This window comes from Oncorhynchus masou, chromosome 27 (genome assembly GCF_036934945.1).
Source record: "Oncorhynchus masou masou isolate Uvic2021 chromosome 27, UVic_Omas_1.1, whole genome shotgun sequence".
Classification (NCBI taxonomy): domain Eukaryota; kingdom Metazoa; phylum Chordata; class Actinopteri; order Salmoniformes; family Salmonidae; genus Oncorhynchus; species Oncorhynchus masou.
Window position 1 is genome coordinate 56,287,750 of NC_088238.1, and position 19,256 is coordinate 56,307,005.

At 44.1% G+C, this 19,256-nt stretch overlaps 1 protein-coding gene across 1 annotated transcript in view; it reads left to right on the forward strand.

The window, feature by feature from the left end:
• The first annotated feature begins 192 nt into the window (after nt 1-192).
• Nucleotides 193-19,256, forward strand: part of LOC135515529 (uncharacterized) — a 37,369-nt gene continuing 18,305 nt past the window's right edge. Inside the window, exons 1-7 of the mRNA XM_064939146.1 lie at nt 193-603; nt 1,258-1,296; nt 9,406-9,777; nt 9,977-10,342; nt 10,453-10,577; nt 10,931-11,084; nt 13,831-13,902. Of these exons, the coding sequence (XP_064795218.1) occupies nt 1,260-1,296; nt 9,406-9,777; nt 9,977-10,342; nt 10,453-10,577; nt 10,931-11,084; nt 13,831-13,902 (1,126 nt within the window). The 5' untranslated portion in view covers nt 193-603; nt 1,258-1,259. The remainder of the gene's footprint in view (nt 604-1,257; nt 1,297-9,405; nt 9,778-9,976; nt 10,343-10,452; nt 10,578-10,930; nt 11,085-13,830; nt 13,903-19,256) is intronic.

Consider the following 19,256-nt stretch of genomic DNA (forward strand, 5'->3'; position numbering starts at 1 on the left):
TGAACATGTTCTGTAAAGCCTCTCTAACTGTTTCCTTCTCTGGCTCTGTCCAACCCCTTTTCCTGTGGGATGAATGTCACGTCGCAGTTTTGTTTGAATTTGAGATGAATAACAAATTCAGGCAAATGAGGAGCAGTGTAAGGTTTAAAAAGGAACAAACATGTGATGACAGACACACAGTAGGAGAGACAGACAGAGAGAAAGGGGAGAGAGTTGGATAGCGAGAGAGAGATAGAGAGACAGAGAGAGAGAAAGCGAGAGAGAAAGAGAGAGAGAAAGGGGAGAGAGTAGGATAGTGAGAGAGACAGAGAGAGGGAGAGAGAGAGAGAGAGACACAGACCGACAGACAGAGAGAGAGACAGAGAGAGAGAAAGCGAGAGAGAAAGAGAGAGAGAAAGGGGAGAGAGTTGGATAGCGAGAGAGACAGAGGGGAGAGAGAGACAGACAGACAGACAGACAGACAGACAGACAGACAGACAGACAGACAGACAGACAGACAGACAGACAGACAGACAGACAGAGAGAGAGAGAGAGAGAGAGAGAGAGAGAGAGAGAGAGAGAGAGAGAGAGAGCGAGAGGAAGAGACTTTTCTTCAAAAATCAGGTGAGGCCATTTTCGATTGTAGATATTTCATATTTCATTGTAGAGAAATGTTTATTATATTTATTAGATACATTTTTATTACAGGATTTGAAGGTTCCAGTGTAGAATAATCCACCATGTGTAGAACAGTGTAGAATAATCCACCATGTGTAGAACAGTGTAGAATAATCCACCATGTGTAGAACAGTGTAGAATAATCCACCATGTGTAGAACAGTGTAGAATAATCCACCATGTGTAGAACAGTGTAGAATAATCCACCATGTGTAGAACAGTGTAGAATAATCCACCATGTGTAGAACAGTGTAGAATAATCCACCATGTGTAGAACAGTGTAGAATAATCCACCATGTGTAGAACAGTGTAGAATAATCCACCATGTGTAGAACAGTGTAGAATAATCCACCATGTGTCCCTGCAAATGTTATGTTGAGGTTTTTCATCCCTACCCACTTCCAATACTTTAGAAACCGAACCTAACAATCACTGATTGTTCCTGTCTCTGAACAGGTGATAACCCTCTATGTGGGGAGCATTATCTCCACCTGTCCTGTCAGGTCATATCAGTAAAGAAGGAGAAACACAGTTTGTGTTGGTAAAGTGTTGCAACCTTGAAATGCTTTCATTTTAATCAAATATCCTTTGAATTTCACAGTGATGGAAACGTTGCTGTATCTCACCCTGCTAATCTCAGGTCAGTTTACTGTGTGTGTGTCCCAGCAAACAGGCCCACATTGGGCCAATACTTTCTTGCCAATCGGCTCCATATTATCCCCAAGACTTTGGCCCAGTGTGGCCCAGTGTGTCCCAGTGTTGGCAGCTCATATCTGGTGAGGACAGCCTTCACTATTCCTGAAATAATCAAATCAAAGTTAATTTGTCACGTGCGACAAATACAACATGTTTAGACCTTACAGTGAAATGCTTAAAGGCTCTAGCAATGCAAAAAGGTATTAGGTAAGTAAAGAAATAAAAACAACAGAAAAATAACAGTAGCGAGGCTATATACAGTAGAGACTATATAGAGTAGGGAGGGTATGTACAGTAGAGGCTATATACAGTAGTGAGGCTATATACAGTAGAGAGGGTATATACAGTAGAGGCTATATACAGTATAGGGTATATACAGTAGAGGCTATATACAGTAGAGGCTATATACAGTAGTATATACAGTAGAGGCTATATACAGTAGTGAGGCTATATACAGTAGAGAGGCTATATACAGTAGAGAGGCTATATACAGTAGAGAGGGTATATACAGTAGAGGCTATATACAGTAGTGAGGGTATATACAGTAGAGGCTATATACAGTAGAGGCTATATACAGTAGCGAAGGTATATACAGTAGAGGCTATATACAGTAGTGAGGCTATATACAGTAGCGAGGCTATATACAGTAGCGAGTGTATATGCAGTAGAGGCTATATACAGTAGTGAGGCTATATACAGTAGCGAGGTATATACAGTAGAGGCTATATACAGTAGTGAGGCTATATACAGTAGCGAGGCTATATACAGTAGAGAGGTATATACAGTAGAGGCTATATACAGTAGTGAGGCTATATACAGTAGCGAGGCTATATACAGTAGAGGCTATATACAGTAGTGATGCTATATACAGTAGCGAGGCTATATACAGTAGCTATACAGTAGGGTATATACAGTATATGCTATATACAGTAGCGAGGCTATATACAGTAGCGAGGCTATATACAGTAGCGAGGGTATATACAGTAGTGAGGCTATATACAGTAGTGAGGCTTTATACAGTAGCGAGGCTATATACAGTAGAGGCTATATACAGTAGTTAGGCTATATACAGTAGAGGCTATATACAGTAGCGAGGGTATATACAGTAGAAGCTATATACAGTAGTGAGGCTATATACAGTAGCGAGGGTATATACAGTAGAGGCTATTTACAGTTGCGAGGCTATATACAGTAGTGATGTTATAAACAGTGGAGAGGGTATATACAGTAGAGAGGCTATATAAAGTCGCGAGGCTATAACAGTAGCGAGGCTATAACATTAGCGAGGCTATATACAATAGCGAGGTTATGACAGTAGCAAGGCTATATACAGTAGCAAGGCTATAACAGTAGCGAGGCTATATACAGTAGCGAGGTTATAACAGTAGCGAGGCTATATACAGGCAACGGTCAGTCCGGTTGATTCAGGTAGTATGTACATGTAGATATGGTTAAAGAGACTATGCAAATATGATGAACAGACAGTAGCCGTAACTTAAAAGAGGGGTTGGTGGGTGATGGGTGGCGGGACACAATGCAAATAGCCCTATTAGCCAATATGCAGGGGCACTGGTTGGCCGGGCCAATTGAGGCAGTATGTACATGAATGTATAGTTAAAGTGACTATGCATATATGATAAAAAAGAGAGTATAGCAGCAGCGTAAAAAGAGGGGTTGGGGGGCACAATGCAAATAGTCCGTGTAGCCTTTTGATTACTTGTTCAGAAGTCTTATGGCTTGGGGGTAAAAACTATTGAGAAGCCTTTTGTCCTAGACTACCGTACGCACTACCTACAGTAGTGCCTTGCCGTCCGAGGCCAAGCAGTTGCCGTACCAGGCAGTGATGCAACCAGTCGGGATGCTCTCGATGTTGCAGCTGTAGAACCTTTTGAGGATTTCAGGGCCCATTCCAAATCTTTTTCAGGGCCCATGCCAAATAGGCTTTGTCGTTCCCTCGTCACAACTGTCTTAGTGTGTTTGGACCATTCTAGTTTGTTGGTGATGTGGACACCAAGGAACTTGAAGCTCTCAACCTGCTCCACTACAGCCCCGACGATGAGAAGTAGTCCACAATCATCTCCTTAGTCTTGATTACGGTGAGGGATATTATTCTGGCACCACCCTGCCAGGTCTCTGGCTTCCTCCCTATAGGCTGTCTTGTCGTTATCAGTGATCAGGCCTACCACTGTTGTGTCATCAGTAAACTTAATTATGGTGTTGGAGTCGTGCCTGGTCATGCAGTCGTATGTGAATAGGGAGAATAGGAGTGGACTGAGCACGCAACCCTTGGGGGCTCAAGTGGTGAGGATCAGCGTGGCAGTTGTGTTGCTAACTACACTCACCACCTGGGGCGTCCCGTCAAGATGTCTAGGATCCAGTTGCAGAGGGAGGTGATTGGCCCAGGATCCTTAGCTTAGTGATGAACTTTGAGGGTACTATTGTGTTGCTGTAGTCAATGAATAGCATTCTCACATAAATGTTCCTTTTGTCCAGGTGGGTAAGGGCAGTGTGGAGTGCAATAGAGATTGCATCATCTGTGGATCTGTTTGGGCGGTATGCAAATTGGAGTGTGTCTAGGGTTTCTGGGATAATGGTGTTGATATGAGCCATTTCCATCCTTTCAAAGCAATTCATGTCTCCAGACGTGAGTGCTACGGGTCTGTAGTCATTTAGGCAGGTTGCCTTCATGTTTGTGGGCACAGGGACTATGTTGGTCTGCTTGAAACATGTTGGTGTTATAGACTCAATCAGGGACATGTTGAAAATGTCAGTGAAGACACCTGCCAGTTGGTCAGCACATGCCCGGAGCATTTTTTACATTTACATTTACATTTAGCAGACGCTCTTATCCAGAGCGACTTACAAATTGGTGAATTCACCTTCTGACATCCAGTGGAACAGCCACTTTACAATAGTGCATCTAAATCATTAAGGGGGGGTGGTGAGAAGGATTACTTATCCTATCCTAGGTATTCCTTGAAGAGGTGGGGTTTCAGGTGTCTCCGGAAGGTGGTGATTGACTCCGCTGTCCTGGCGTCGTGAGGGAGTTTGTTCCACCATTGGGGGCCAGAGCAGCGAACAGTTTTGACTGGGCTGAGCGGGAACTGTACTTCCTCAATGGTAGGGAGGCGAGCAGGCCAGAGGTGGATGAACGCAGTGCCCTTGCTTGGGTGTAGGGCCTGATCAGAGCCTGGAGGTACTGCGGTGCCGTTCCCCTCACAGCTCCGTAGGCAAGCACCATGGTCTTGTAGCGGATGCGAGCTTCAACTGGAAGCCAGTGGAGAGCGGAGGAGCGGGGTGACGTGAGAGAACTTGGGAAGGTTGAACACCAGACGGGCTGCGGCGTTCTGGATGAGTTGTAGGGGTTTAATGGCACAGGCAGGAGCCCAGCCAACAGCGAGTTGCAGTAATCCAGACGGGAGATGACAAGTGCCTGGATTAGGACCTGCGCCGCTTCCTGTGTGAGGCAGGATCGTACTCTGCGGATGTTGTAGAGCATGAACCTACAGGAACGGGCCACCGCCATGATGTTGGTTGAGAACGACAGGGTGTTGTTCAGGATCACGCCAAGGTTCTTAGCGCTCTGGGAGGAGGACACAATGGAGTTGTCAACCGTGATGGCGAGATCATGGAACGGGCAGTCCTTCCCCGGGAGGAAGAGCAGCTCCGTCTTGCCGAGGTTCAGCTTGAGGTGGTGATCCGTCATCCACACTGATATGTCTGCCAGACATGCAGAGATGCGATTCGCCACCTGGTCATCAGAAGGGGGAAAGGAGAAGATTAATTGTGTGTCGTCTGCGTAGCAATGATAGGAGAGACCATGTGAGGTTATGACAGAGCCAAGTGACTTGGTGTATAGCGAGAATAGGAGAGGGCCTAGAACAGAGCCCTGGGGGACACCAGTGGTGAGAGCGCGTGGCGGAGACAGATTCTCGCCACGCCACCTGGTAGGAGCGACCTGTCAGGTAGGACGCAATCCAAGCGTGGGCCGCGCCGGAGATGCCCAACTCGGAGAGGGTGGAGAGGAGGATCTGATGGTTCACAGTATCGAAGGCAGCCGATAGGTCTAGAAGGATGAGAGCAGAGGAGAGAGAGTTAGCTTTAGCAGTGCGGAGCGCCTCCGTGATACAGAGAAGAGCAGTCTCAGTTGAATGACTAGTCTTGAAACCTGACTGATTTGGATCAAGAAGGTCATTCTGAGAGAGATAGCGGGAGAGCTGGCCAAGGACGGCACGTTCAAGAGTTTTGGAGAGAAAAGAAAGAAGGGATACTGGTCTGTAGTTGTTGACATCGGAGGGATCGAGTGTAGGTTTTTTCAGAAGGGGTGCAACTCTCGCTCTCTTGAAGACGGAAGGGACGTAGCCAGCGGTCAGGGATGAGTTGATGAGCGAGGTGAGGTAAGGGAGAAGGTCCCGGAAATGGTCTGGAGAAGAGAGGAGGGGATAGGGTCGAGCGGGCAGGTTGTTGGGCGGCCGGCCGTCTACAAGAAGCGAGATTTCATCTGGAGAGAGGGGAGAAAGAGGTCAGAGCACAGGGTAGGGCAGTGTGAGCAGAACCAGCGGTGTCGTTTGACTTAGCAAACGAGGATCGGATGTCGTCGACCTTCTTTTCAAAATGGTTGACGAAGTCATCTGCAGAGAGGGAGGAGGGGGGGGGGGAGGGGGAGGAGGATTCAGGAGGGAGGAGAAGGTGGCAAAGAGCTTCCTAGGGTTAGAGGCAGATGCTTGGAATTTAGAGTGGTAGAAAGTGGCTTTAGCAGCAGAGACAGAGGAGGAAAATGTAGAGAGGAGGGAGTGAAAGGATGCCAGGTCCGCAGCGGCGAGTTTTCCTCCATTTCCGCTCGGCTGCCCGGAGCTCTGTTCTGTGAGCTCGCAATGAGTCATCGAGCCACGGAGCGGGAGGGGAGGACCGAGCCGGCCTGGAGGATAGGGGACATAGAGAGTCAAAGGATGCAGAAAGGGAGGAGAGGAGGGTTGAGGAGGCAGAATCAGGAGAAAGTTTGGAGAAGGTATGAGCAGAGGGAAGAGATGATAGGATGGAAGAGGAGAGAGTAGCGGGGAGAGAGAGCGAAGGTTGGGACGGCGCGATACCATCCGAGTAGGGGCAGTGTGGGAAGTGTTGGATGAGAGCGAGAGGGAAAAGGATACAAGGTAGTGGTCGGAGACTTGGAGGGGAGTTGCAATGAGGTTAGTGGAAGAACAGCATCTAGTAAAGATGAGGTCGAGCGTATTGCCTGCCTTGTGAGTAGGGGGGAAGGTGAGAGGGTGAGGTCAAAAGAGGAGAGGAGTGGAAAGAAGGAGGCAGAGAGGAATCAGGAAGTCGAGGAGCACACCTGGTAATCCTGGGAATCCGTCTGGCAGCACAGCCTTGTGAATGTTGACCTGTTAAAAGGTCTTTCCTACATCGGCTATGGAAAGCGTGATCACGCAGTCTTCCGGAACAGCTGATGATCTCATGCATGCCTAATTTTTACATGCCTCGAAGCGAGCATAGAAGTGATTTAGCGCATCTGGTAGGCTTTAGTCACTGGGCAGCTAGTGGCTGTGCTTCCCTTTGTAGTCTGTAAAAATTTGCAAGCCCTGTCACATAAGAAGAGCGTCGGAGCCAGTCTAGTACCATTTAATCTTAGACCTGTATTGATGCTTTGCCTGTTTGATGGTTCGTCGCAGGGCATAGCAGGATTTCTTATAAGCTTCCGGGTTAAAGTCCCGCATCTTGAAAGCTGCAGCTCTATCCTTTTAGCTCAGTGTGAATGTTGCCTGTAATCCATGGCTTCTGGTTGGGGTATATACGTACAGTCACTGTGGGGACGACGTCCTCGATGCTGTTATTGATAAAGCCAGTGACTGATGTGGTGTCCTCTTCAATGCCATTGGAAGAATCCAAGGGCATATTTTCCAGTCTGTGATAGCAAAACAGTCCTTTAGTTTAGCATCTGCTTCATCTGACCACCTTTTTATAGACCGAGTCACTGGTACATCCTTCTTTAATTTGTGCTTGTAAGCAGGAATCTAGAGTATAGATTTGTGGTTGGATTTACCAAATGGAGGGCGAGGGAGAGCTTTGTACACGGCTCTGCATGTGGAGTACAGGTGATCCAGAATTGATTTCCCTCTGGTTGCACATTTAACATGTTGATAGGAATGAGGTAGAACTGGTTTTAGTTTCCCTGCATTAACGTCTTCGGCCAATAGGAGCGCCGCCTCTGGGTGAGTGGTTTCCTGTTTGCTTATTTCCTTATACAGCTGACTGAGTGTGGTCTTAATGCCAGCATCCTTCTGTGGTGGTAAATAAACAGCCAATAAAAGTGCAGCTGAAAACTCTCTAGGCAAGTGGTGTGGTCTGCAATTTATCACAATATACTCTACTTCAGGCAAGCAAAATCTAGAAACTTCCTTAGATGTTGTGCGCCAGCTGTTCTTTACAAATATAAACAGACCGCACCCCCTCGTCTTACTGGATTGTGCTGTTCTTTCTTGCCGGTGCAGCGTATATCCCGCTAGCTGAATATCCATATCACCATTCAGCCACGATTCTGAGAAACATAGGATATTTCAGTTTCTGATGTCCCGTTGGTAGGATATTCGTGATCGTACCTCGTCTAATTTATTGTCCAATGGTTGCACGTTGGCGAGCAATATTGACGGTAACCGCAGCTTTACCACTTGCCTTCTGCGGATCAGTACAAGGCATCCAGCTCTGTGTTGTCTGTACCTGCGTCTCTTCCTCTTGCAAATAACTGGGATATTGGCCTTGTCGGGTGTTCGGAGAATGTGCTGTGCGTCCTGCTTCGTCTAATCCGAGGTGAGTGATCGCTGTCCTGAAATCCAGAAGGTCTTGTTTGCTGTAAGATACGGTTGCAGAAACATTATGTACAAAATAAGTTACAAATAACGTGAAAAAAGGTCCTGACTATACTGACTACCTCATGGAAATGTATCAGTTGTTTCTCTTATGTACAGGTATTAATGTAATTGCTAATGTAATGAATAAACTGTGACATTTATGAGCCCTAATTTCTGTGAGGTGTTTTCACATATGATCCTGTTTAAAGTAACTGATCTCAGTCCTGTTTAAAGTAACTGATCTCAGTCCTGTTTAAAGTAACTGATCTCAGTCCTGTTTAAAGTAACTGATCTCAGTCCTGTTTAAAGTAACTGATCTCAGTCCTGTTTAAAGTAACTGATCTCAGTTCTGTTTAAAGTAACTGATCTCAGTCCTGTTTAAAGTAACTGATCTCAGTCGTGTTTAAAGTAACTGATCTCAGTCCTGTTTAAAGTAACTGATCTCAGTCCTGTTTAAAGTAACTGATCTCAGTCCTGTTTAAAGTAACTGATCTCAGTCCTGTTTAAAGTAACTGATCTCAGTCCTGTTTAAAGTAACTGATCTCAGTCCTGTTTAAAGTAACTGATCTCAGTCCTGTTTAAAGTGAACTGTGGTAAAAAAGAGAAACATAACTCTGTTCTCTTTGTATTCACTCTGCCCCTGGCTTTGAATGAGGACTCAACTCTTTGCGAGTTCTCTTCAACTCTTTTGTGGACAGACTCCTCTTTGCTTCACACTTCTATGTTTAGAAAGGAACCAAAATGCACCCTGGGATTTTACAAAGTGCAGGACAAGACACTCAATCAGAATGTGTTATCAGACAGCCAGATAAACATCCTTACATTTTGGAAGATAATAGATATAGACATAATTATAATCAGAAGATACTATTAACATGCACTGTACATGTCATTGCTAACAGAAATAATAGCAATAGAATAACTGCAGAATAACCACAGAATAAATAATGATTTATTTGAAAATTGTACACCCAAGGTAGTCTACCGCTCCTCAACGATCCCTCACCAACCCAACAAATGCACATTGAAAACCCACGCTGGAAAAGTGTGGTCATGTATGCTGTGTGTGTTTATGGATGTGTGTGTGTGTGTGTGTGTGTGTTTCTACACCAGTGTGTACTGCATGTGAACAAATCCATAGATAATATGGTTGGGGTTGAGAAGGTGATGAAGAAAATGTACCTCGTGAATCATTTTTCTGTTCACAGGATTCTCCACACCTTCCTCATGTCTTCATCAGTATCACCCCATTACCAACTATATGAACTGGACGGATGCCCAGAGTTACTGTAGAGCACATTACACTGATCTGGCTACAGTAGATGACATGGAGGACCAGAACAGGCTGATTACCAGTGTCAGTAGTTATAATTTGTGGTTCTGGATCGGACTGAAGATGGGAGACTCAATGAAGTGGCACTGGTCTCTGGCAGACAGACGTTTCTACAGAGAGGGGGAGACTGAGTTCAGAAACTGGGACACTGGGACGCCCCAAAATGGTAACTGTGTTTTTATGAGTACAGCTGGTCTGTGGAACAACGCCTCCTGTGATGACCAGCATCACTTCATCTGTTATGATGGTGAGTGTTTACATACTAATGATGAAGCCTGTTCTAAGTGCTGGAGCTGCCATTGAGTTGAAACATAGACTCATGAGAGTTTTAAGTTGTTAGTCAGTTATTGATCTGTTATCAAATCAATGACAACATGTACTATAGATGATCAGTAGATGATATTTCACTGGATATTTGTATTGATCATTCAATTTGGCTTTTGCAGGAAAACAAGACACCAACCTAACATATGTCTTAATTCAGGAGAACAAGAACTGGATAGATGCTCAGAGATACTGCAGACAGCATCACACAGACCTGGTCAGTGTGAGGAACCAGACTGAGAACACAGAGATAGAGAAGAAGATATCACTGAGGGGACTTCCTGTGTGGATCGGTCTGTTTCTAGACTCCTGGATATGGTCAGACCAGAGTGACTCCTCATTCAGAAACTGGTTGCCAGGATGGCCTTCAACAGATCAGGGATACACCTGCACTCTGGTGTGTTCTGATCCTTATCATTATTATTATTATAATTATGCTTCATTGATAAATCATCCCTGTGACGTCACCAATCCTTTCATCTGCTATGGTAAGTTACCATATTCTCCACCTGATCTGCCTGATATTATGATGACAGGAGAACTCTAATGTTTCCCCCATGATTGACTACTGGCATTGTCTGATTGTATTATCTTGTAGGTCCAGCTGTGGAGACCCCTGAGAAACCTCAACTGAAGAGACATGTGGTGAGAATGAAGATGACCCCAAAGGATCAAAATCTGAACTTCAGTGATCCTGCTGTTCAGGATTCCATCTTACAAGATGTGAGTTTCCCCCTGTTCATGAAGAACCGACTCAGTAATGATAAAAACTGTATAGATCACCTCTCTGGTCTGGTTCCTAGTGTGTTGTGGATGACCTCCTCTCTGGTCTGGGTCCTAGTCTGTTGTAGATGACCTCCTATCTGGTCTGGGTCCTAGTCTGTTGTAGATGACCTCCTCTCTGGTCTGGGTCTTAGTATTTTGTGGACAACCTTCTACCCTGGCTGTGACCCCTCTCTCAAAGGGTAGTGAAGAACGTGTCAGTATAGCAGGAAGTATTGGTAGTTGTAGATCTTCAGAATTACTATTATAGAGTGCAATATTGTGTGTCTCTGTGTGTCTTTGTGTTTCTCCAGATAAGGAACAAGCTGAAGGAGCAGGGGTTACCTGCAGACATCAAAGTGACATGGAAAAAGCAGCCTGATGGGAAGGTCTTCCACAAGGAGGAAGAGGGGTCTCCCAAGAAAGAAGAGGAGGAGAAGAAGATGAAGAGGATGATGACAAAGAGAGAACTCTGATTATGTAAAATGTTCTCCTAACTTTTCTCTTTTTTAAATTTAGATTAATTATCTGTACTGGGATGCATTTTCTGAACCTAAATAAATGTGTTTTATTAAGTAAATTGTTTAAGTATAAACATTAATAGTGTTTTATCATGATATGTTTTTCTTTAGAATTATTTTGACTTTTATTACAGGGTTTGGTCTCAAGATAGACTTTTCACACATGATGTCTGTAAATGAGTTGTTTGTAGTTATGTTGATATTCAGGGCTGTGAAAGAGTATTTGTCTCCTTTCTAATCTTCTCAACTTTTACGCATTTAAGATGAAGAATGTTATCAGATCTTCAAAGAAAACAGAATATTAGATGAAGGGAACCTGAGTGAACAAGTAACACAACAATTACATACTTATTTCATTTATTTCATAACACAGTTATGTATCACTCAATGTTCATGTGTTAAAAAGTGAACATAGCAACATTTGTGGGTTTTCAATCTTGAACTGGTCGTTTCGAGTCCAGCCACAACATCGCAAATGTGATCATTAGGTCTGAATTTTGACTAGGTCATTCCAAAACTACAAATGTGTTGCTTTTTAACCATTTTCATGTAGAATTGATTGTGTGTTTTGGATCATTGTCTTGCTGATACTTGATACTGAGCAGTACTCATGGTTCCTTCTACTAACGTTTTGGACCAGATGGGTCCCATTGTCTCTGCTGAAAACCAAACACTGCATTCCTCAGTGAAACACTTCATATCAATCGTCAAGCATGGTGGTGGTAGTGTGATGGTTTGAGGATGCTTTGCTGAGTTACAGCAGTTCTGTGTGGAAGAGTGGTCCAACATTCCTCCACAGCAATGTGAGAGACTGATCAAGAACTACAGGAAGTGTTTGGTTGTAGTCATTAGAGCTAAAGGTGGAACAACCAGTTATTGAGTATAAAGGGGCAACTACTTTTTCACACAGGGGAATTGGGTGTTGCATAACTTTGTTAATTAAATAGATAAAATAAGTATAAGTAACTCAGGTTCACTTGATCTAATTTTAGGTTTTGTTTGAAGTTCTAATAACATTCAGTATAACATTTTTGCAAAAATAGAGAATATCAGAAAAAGGGCAAATTCTTTTTCACAGCACTGTGAGTATCAATGTGTTTTTCTCATTGGAATGTAACTTTCTTTAATTGGAATGTATTTAGTCCACAGTTTACATACTGCATAGCCAATGTAGTCTCAGCATGTTTTTTATTGGTTAATGAAGTTGTCTTTTCTGATGATCAAATAAATAAATGTTGCAGATTGACAGTATCGGTCTAGAGTTGTGATTCTTCAAGTTTCAACTTATTTTTAATTGACATATTTTACCTTTATGATGAAGACATCTAGACATAATGTGTAATCAATTCCTCTCTTCAGGACTCTGATACACTGGTATCAGTTAGAACCATGTCCTGCTGACCAGAGCTTTAGTTACATTTTGCATAACTTCCTCAAATTAGACAGAGGGGAACTTTACCACATCAACCAGACCCAGGATAATTCCTGGAACACACAATGATGTGACATCAGTAATGAACCTGGTCTCAGATCTGTTTGTGGCCTCTTGCCAACTCTCATGTGTGTTGTGGTGCTGTGTGGCTCAATTTGTAGAGCATCGTGCTTTTGTCATGGCCGACGAAAGAAATAGACCAGTAGACCAAACCGCCAACAAAACGCTTAACTTCGGTTATACTTCCTCTAACAAAGTAAACTTCCCACACTGAAAGGACGGAAAAAGGTCTACCTAAGTATGATTCCAAATCAGAGACAACAATAGACAGCTGTCCCTGATTGAGAACCACACCTGGCCAAAACATAGAAATCAAGAAACATAGAAAACTAAACATAGAATGCGCACTCCACATCCCACCCTGACCTAACCAAATTGAGAAATAAAACGTCTGGGAGTGACAGTACCCCCCCCCCAAAAGTTCAGACTCCGGCTGCAAAACTTGAACCAAAAGGGGAGGGTCTGGGTGGGCATCTATTCGCTGTGGCGGCTCGGGTACGGGACGTAGACCCTGCTCCACCTCTGGCTCACCCCACTTTGGTGGCGTCTCTGGTGTGTGGACCCCAACCACCGACCCCAGACTGGGGACCCTCTCTGCAGGCCCCGGACTGGGAACCCTCGTTGCGGGCCCCGGAATGAGGACCCTCGTTGCGGGCCCCGGACTGGGGACCCTCATTGCGGGCTCCGGACTGGGCACCCTCGCTGCGGGCCCCGGACTGGGCACCCTCGCTGCGGGCCCCGGACTGGGCACCCTCGTTGCGGACCCCGGACTGGGCAACCTCGCTGCGGGCCCCGGACTGGGCAGAGGAATGGGGGCCGTCGCATGAGACTCCGGACTGGAGGCCGTCGCCAGAGGCTCCTGACTGGAGGCCGTCGCCGGAGGCTCCGGACTGGAGTCCATTGCCGGAGGAGTATCATCACTGGAGGCTTCGTGCCATGTATCATCACTGGAGGCTTCTTGACATGGATCATCACTGGAGGCTTCTTGCCATGGATCATCACTGGAGGCTTCATGCCATGGATCATCACTGGAGGATCACTGGAGCGTCACTGGAGCGTGCCTGCTCAGTTGCTGTGACTCCTGGTAGCAAAGTCGCTCCTCCTTCAGCCTTCAGCCTGTTTCCATGGCAGTTTCTTGTCCCCTGCGATAACCTCCTCCCATGTCCAAGATGTCCTCCATTCTCTCTTCTCCCGCGCCCAGGATCCCTGCTGCTCATGGCCACGCTGCTTGGTCCTTTGGTGGTGGGTAGTTCTGTCAAGGGCATCATAAGAAGTAGACCAAGGTACAGCGTGGTGAGTATACATTTTCCTTTTATTTAAAATGTTGCCAACAAAACAACAAACTAAGAAACAACCGTGAGGCTTAACTTCGGCTGTACTGCCTCTAACAAAGTAAACTACCCACAGTGAAATCAGGGAAAAAGGGCTACCTAAGTATGATTCCCAATCAGAGACAATGATAGACAGCTGTCTCTGATTGAGAAACATACCCGGCCAAAACATAGAAATAAAGAAACATAGAAAACAAAACATAGCATGCCCACCCCACATCACACCCTGACCTAACCAAATAATTTGTAATAATAATATAATAATAATAATATATCCCATTTAGCAGACGCTTTTGTCCAAAGCGACTTACAAGTCGGCTGGGGCCACTACTTTTACATATGGGTGGTCCCAGCGGGAATCGAACCCACGACGCTTGGCGTTGCAAGCGCCATGCTCTACCGGACCCGTAGCTAGATGGAGAGGAAGTGTGAGCGAGAGTTGGAAGGGACCATTCTGCCCCCCCCCCATTCAAGGCACAACATCCCTTTCCACATGAAATGTGAAGTGAAAATTTTTATTAGAAATAAAATGGCACTCTTAGGTCAGGGCATGACAGCTTTCAATGCCAGGATTGTAGGTTTGTTTCCCCTGAGGCCGCCAATATGGAAAATGTATGCTTGAGTACTTTTGGTTGAAAGGTTATATTATATTTTCTATTATGGTCTGCAGTGAATTAGGGAATGTATTCAGACCCCTTGACGTTTTCCATAACAGTTTTTCCCCCTCATCAATCTACACACAATACCCCATAATGACAAAGAATAAACAGGTTCTTACATTTCTATGCAAATGTATTACAAATAAAAATGGAAATATTAGATTTACATAAGTATTCAGACACTTTATTCAGTACTTTGTTGAAGCACCCTCAGCAGTGATTACAGCCTCGAGTCTTCTTGGAATTGACGCTACAAGCTTGGCACACCTGTATTTGGGGAGATTCTCCCATTCTTCTCTGCAGATCCTCTAAAAGCTCTGTCAGGTTGGACGGAAGCGTTGCTGCACAAATATTTCAAGTCTCTCCATAGATGTTTGAAGTCTGGCATCTGGCTGGGCCACTCTAGGACATTCAGAGACTTGTCCCGAAGCCACTCCTGCATTGTCTTGGCTGTCTGCTTAGACCTGTTGGAAGGTGAACTTTCGCCCCAGTCTGACGTCTTGAGAGCTTTGGAGCAGGTTTTCATTAAGGATCTCTCTGTACTTTTCTCGGCTCATCTTTCCCTCGATCCTGACTAGTCTCTCACAGTCCCTGCCATTGAAAAACATCCACAGAGCATGATGCTGCCACCACCATGCTTCACCCGTTGTTATGGTGCCAGGTTTCCTCCAGACGTGACGGTTGGCATTCAAGCCAAAGAGCTCAATCTTGGTTTCATAAGACCAGAGAATCTTTTTTCTCATTGTCTGAGAGTCTTCATCTGCCTTTTGGCAATCTTCAAGCATGCTGTCATGTGCCTTTTACAGAGGAGTGGCTTCCGTCTGGCCACTCTACCACATTGGCCTGACTGGTGGAGTCCTGCTGAGATGGTTGTCCTTCTGGAATTTTCTCCCATTTCCACAGAGGAACCCTAGAGCTCTGTCAGAGTAACCACCGGGTTCATGGTCACCTCCCTAACCAAGGCCCTTCTCCCCCGATTGCTCAGTTTTGCCCGGCGGCCAGCTCTAGGAAGTGTCTTGGTGGTTCTAAATTTCTTCCATGAGGCCACAGTGTTCTTGGGGACCTTTAACCTCTCTAGGGTATGTGTGACGGTAGCCTCCCACCTCGTCAACAGCCAGTGAAACTGGAGGGCACCAAATTCATAACAACAGAAATCCCATAACTAAAATTCCTGAAACATACATGTATTTTACACCATTTTAAAGATACACTTTTTGTAAATCCAGCCACAGTGTCCGATTTCAAAAAGGCTTTACGACGAAAACAAACCAAGCGATTATGTTAGGTCAGAGCCAAGTCACAGAAAAACACAGCCATTTTTCCAGCCAAAGAGAGGAGTCACAAAAATCAGAAATATAGATAAAATGAATCACTAACCGTTGATGATCTTCATCAGATAACACTCATAGGACTTCATGGTACACAATACATGTATGTTTTGTTCGGTAAAGTTCATATTTATATCCAAAAATCTGAGTTTACTTTGGCGCATTATGTTCAGTAGTTCCAAAACATGATTTTTCAGAGAGCCACATCAATTCACAAAAATACTCATAATAAACATCGATAAACGATATAAGTGTTATTCACAGAATTAAAGACATATTTCTCCTTAATGCAACCGTTGTGTCAGATTTCAAAAAAACTTTAAGGAAAAAGCAAACCATGCAATAATCTGAGTACGGTGCTCAGACGACAAATCAAGCCAAATTGATATCCGCCATGTTGGAGTCAACATTAGTCAGAAATAGCATTACAAATATTCACTTACCTTTGATGATCTTCATCAGAATGCACTCCCAGGAATCCCAGTTCCACAATAAATGTTTTGTTTTGTTTGATAATGTTCATCATTGTGTCCAAATAGCTACTTTTGTTAGCACGTTTTGTAAACAAATCCAAAGTCACGAAGGGCATTCACTAGTTTCAGACGAAATGTCCAAAAGTTCCGTTACAGTCCGTAGAAACATGTTAAACGATGTATAGAATCAATCTTTAGGATGTTTTAAACATAAATCTTCAATAATGTTCCAACCGGAGAATTCCTTTGTCTTCAGAAATGCAATGGAATGCAGGTTGCTCTCACGTGAACGCGCGAGACTGAGCTCGTGGCTGCTGGCAGACCCCTGACTCATTCACCTCTCATTCGGCGACACTTCACAGTTGAAGCATCAAACACGTTTCTAAAGACTGTTGACATCTAGTGGAAGTCTTAGGAAGTGCAACATGACTCCATAGACACTGTGTATTCGATTGGGCAAGATTCGAAAAACTACAAACCTCAGATTTCCCACTTCCTGATGGATTGTGTCTCAGGTTTTTGCCTGCCATATGAGTTCTGTTATACTCACAGACATCATGCAAATAGTTTTAGAAACTTCAGAGTGTATTCTATGCAAATCTACTAATGCATATTCTAGCTTTTATGGCAGAGTAGCAGGCAGTTTAATTTGGGCACGCTTTTCTTCCAAAATTCCCAATGCTGCACCCTACCCTAGAGAAGTTACATGCTGCATAACATTTTTAGTACCCTTTCCCAGATCTGTGCCTCGAGGTAATCCTGTCTCAGGGCTCTACAGATTATTCCTTTGACACCATGACCTGTTTTTTACTCTGACATGCATTGTCAACTGTTGTACCTTATATGGACAGGTGTGTGCCTTTCCAAATCATGTCCAATCAATTGAGTTTAACACAGTTGAGCTCCAATCAAGAACTGTAGAAGAAACATCAAGATGGTCAATTGAAACAGGATCATCCTGAGCTCAGTTTCGAGTCATATAGCAAAGGGTCTGAATATAAATACATCATTTGTAAATAAGGTATTCTTTGAATATTTTGTTTTTATACATTTGTAGAAATTTCTAAAAACCTGTTTTTGCTTTTTCATTAAGGGGTATTGTGAGTCGATTGATGAGGATAAAAAAACAAAACAATTTTAGAATGAGGATGTAACATAACAAAATGTGGAAAAAGTGAAGATGTCTTAATTCTTTTCCCGCTGAACATAAATGAATGAGGCCCTAATCTATGGATTTCACAGGGAATACAAACATGCCACTGTTAGTCACAGATAACTGTTAGTCACAGACAACTGTTAGTCACAGATAACTGTTAGTCACAGACAACTGTTAGTCACAGATAACTGTCAGTCACAGATAACTGTTAGTCACAGACAACTGTTAGTCACAGACAACTGTTAGTCACAGATAACTGTTAGTCGCAGACAACTGTTAGTCACAGACAACTGTTAGTCACAGACAACTGTTAGTCACAGATAACTGTTAGTCACAGACAACTGTTAGTCACAGATAACTGTTAGTCACAGATAACTGTTAGTCACAGACAACTTGTTAGTCACAGATAACTGTTAGTCACAGATAACTGTTAGTCATAGACAACTGTTAGTCATAGACAACTGTTAGTCACAGACAACTGTTAGTCACAGATAACTGTTAGTCACAGACAACTGTTAGTCACAGACAACTTGTTAGTCACAGATAACTGTTAGTCACAGATAACTGTTAGTCACAGATAACTGTTAGTCACAGACAACTTGTTAGTCACAGATAACTGTTAGTCACATATAACTGTTAGTCATAGACAACTGTTAGTCATAGATAACTGTTAGTCACAGACAACTGTTAGTCACAGATAACTGTTAGTCACAGATAACTGTTAGTCACAGACAACTGTTAGTCACAGACAACTTGTTAGTCACAGTAAACTGTTAGTCACAGATAACTGTTAGTCACAGACAACTTGTTAGTCACAGATAACTGTTAGACACATACACATGTTAGTCACAGACAGATGTTAGTCACAGATAACTGTTAGTCACAGATAACTGTTAGTCACAGATAACTGTTAGTCACAGACACATGTTAGTCACAGACAGATGTTAGTCACAGATAACTGTTAGTCACAGACACATGTTAGTCACAGACAGATGTTAGTCACAGATAACTGTTAGTCACAGACACATGTTAGTCACAGACAACTGTTCGTCACAGATAACTGTTAGTCACAGATAACTGTTAGTCACAGATAACTGTTAGTCACAGATAACTGTTAGTCACAGAATGTCCTTAGGACCTCGTCACAGTATTTCTATGCACTCATTATGCCTGTCCATACCATAACCCTACCTGCACCATTGGGCACTCTGTTCACAACGTTGCAAACCACTAGTCCACACCACACACTACATAGTGTCTGCGGTTGTGAGGCCGGTTGGACGTACTGCTAAAATCTCTAAAACGATGATGGCGGCAGTTTATGGTAGATAAATTAACATTAAATTCTCTGGTAACAGCTCCGGTGGACATTCCTGAAATGAGCATGTCAATTGCACGCTCGTTTAAAACCTGAGCAGAGGGCAGAGCACCTAATGACAGAGGAGAGGGAGTGCAGAGCACCCAATGAAAGAGGAGAGGGAGGGCAGAGCACCCAATGAAAGAGGAGAGGGAGGGCAGAGCACCCAATGAAAGAGGAGAGGGAGGTCACAGCACCCAATGAAAGAGGAGAGGGAGGAAGGACCCAATGCTGGAGGTATTTATCTAGACACTGAGTGTACAAGACATCAGGACCACCTGCTCTCTCCATGACAGTTAACAGTCATTCACCAGTCAGCAGAT